Source organism: Ascidiella aspersa, chromosome 3 (genome assembly GCF_963924565.1).
Source record: "Ascidiella aspersa chromosome 3, kaAscAspe10.2, whole genome shotgun sequence".
Taxonomy (NCBI): Eukaryota; Metazoa; Chordata; class Ascidiacea; order Phlebobranchia; family Ascidiidae; genus Ascidiella; species Ascidiella aspersa.
In genome coordinates, this window is record NC_139449.1 from 15,618,021 (window position 1) to 15,619,666 (window position 1,646).

At 32.6% G+C, this 1,646-nt stretch overlaps 1 protein-coding gene across 1 annotated transcript; it reads right to left on the bottom strand.

Annotated features, from left to right (window-relative positions):
* Positions 1-707: 707 nt before the first annotated feature.
* On the bottom strand, positions 708-1,117 carry LOC146160379 (coiled-coil-helix-coiled-coil-helix domain-containing protein 7-like). The gene has a single exon (XM_083384434.1). It carries the CDS (start codon positions 984-986, stop codon positions 708-710), a length of 279 nt encoding a protein of 92 aa, XP_083240560.1. The 5' UTR covers positions 987-1,117.
* Positions 1,118-1,646: the final 529 nt, after the last annotated feature.

The window sequence follows — 1,646 nt, forward strand, 5'->3', positions numbered from 1 at the left end:
ATTGGCCTAAAGTTGACCTTAAGTAACCCTATAGCGCATTATGTCGACGGCCAGCACGTTTTGCAATGTATTGTTACTTTTGCAACTTAACGCATTTGGGGAAATTGCGAACTCCGCACCTGGCATTACACGTTAGTCGCACGTGCTGTTTCTAAACATATATTTTTGAACTGCAGAATATGTAGAAACATTACACATTACAATTGGCAGAAATTAATTTTGTTGTGCCATTCTGAAAACAGTTACGGAAGTGTAAAGCACTTTGTTTAGTGAGGAAAAGCCAGTGTTAGGCATATATATTGTTTATTATTTTTAAAAATATTGAATTTCTAACATAGAATTGTTGTGTGTTTGTAGTTTTACTTTGACTTGGAATGTTAGTAGACAAAACATGTAGATCAGTCGTTCCCAACCTGAGTGTTGTGACCCCCAAGGGGGTAACAAGGAGTTGTCTGGGAGGTCGCCGGGTAGTATTTGATAAAAAAAATCATAAGAACAAAAAAAACAATATGAACTAAAAGTTTAGCAGTATAGAATCAGCAAAAGCAACAGTCGAATTTTGCCAATTTTGAAAGGTATTTTTCATTTTTTTATGTATTATGCACTATAATTAGGGCGTCGCAAAAAGCTATAAACTTAAAAAGGGTCACAAGAACAAACAGGTTGGAAACCACTAATGTAGATAATACAGGCTTAACTTACCAGTTCTACAAAGCTACATAAGGTAGCTTTTTCCCAAGAAAGGCTTTTATATCTTCCCTTTCTGATTGAGTTGGTATAGATGGTTTGGTGCCTTGACTCAACCTTTTTTTCTTTACTTGATCCCAAAATATTTTACAGTCTCGGTAGTTATAAAAGGGAATTGTACACTGGTCTCGGTTATAGTTGTGTGCAGATAGACACAACAGAGATTCCTGATATTCGGCAATACAGGGGTTTGAATTTGGGTTATTTAACTTTGTTACTGAGGATTTTTCCAGACTCATTGTTTTACATAATTTTCCAGCATAAACAAGCACTCTTCAACATCAAAGGCTAGCCATCAACACCAGTCTAACAGCAAAAATTTGTAAAAAAAACTTAAGATTACAATGAAAAAATACTAGGTTTTGCAGAATAAACCTAGAATACATAATTATTAAATAATTTTAAGGTTTTTTACACTTAACCATTTTTGAAACATTTATGTCAATAACAATAAAGGTCCATACATCTTTAAATATGTACCACATTTGTTTTTATAACGAAGCATTTTCAGCCACCTGGTGAGGCCAATTTTAGTTCCCCCCCCAAATTTTTTTAACGCAGTTTAAAGAGAGGTAAGTTAGCTTAGAAATACAAAAGATAAATTATCAGTTGCATAAAGAAATTAGTTATACTCAGGAGAAAATGAAATAACTCACTCAGGAAAAAATGAAAAATAAGAAAAAATGTCTAATGAAATATATATAACTCACAAAAGTCTGTCTCTAAATAAAATAAAATATTTTAAGACAAAAAATAATAATATGGTAACCCTGCAAGTTACAGGGTTTTTGCTTTACTGTTTCCTATTTTAACATCATTGATGAATTTTTGAATAATATTAATACCCTACTTGAAATAACTGGCGGTCCAGTCATGCTTTTTTGAGGAATAGACCTATA

Coding starts and splice junctions, on each gene's coding strand:
- LOC146160379 (XM_083384434.1), bottom strand. CDS start 986: ATGAGTCTGGAAAAATCCTCAGTAACAAAGTTAAATAACCCAAATTCA.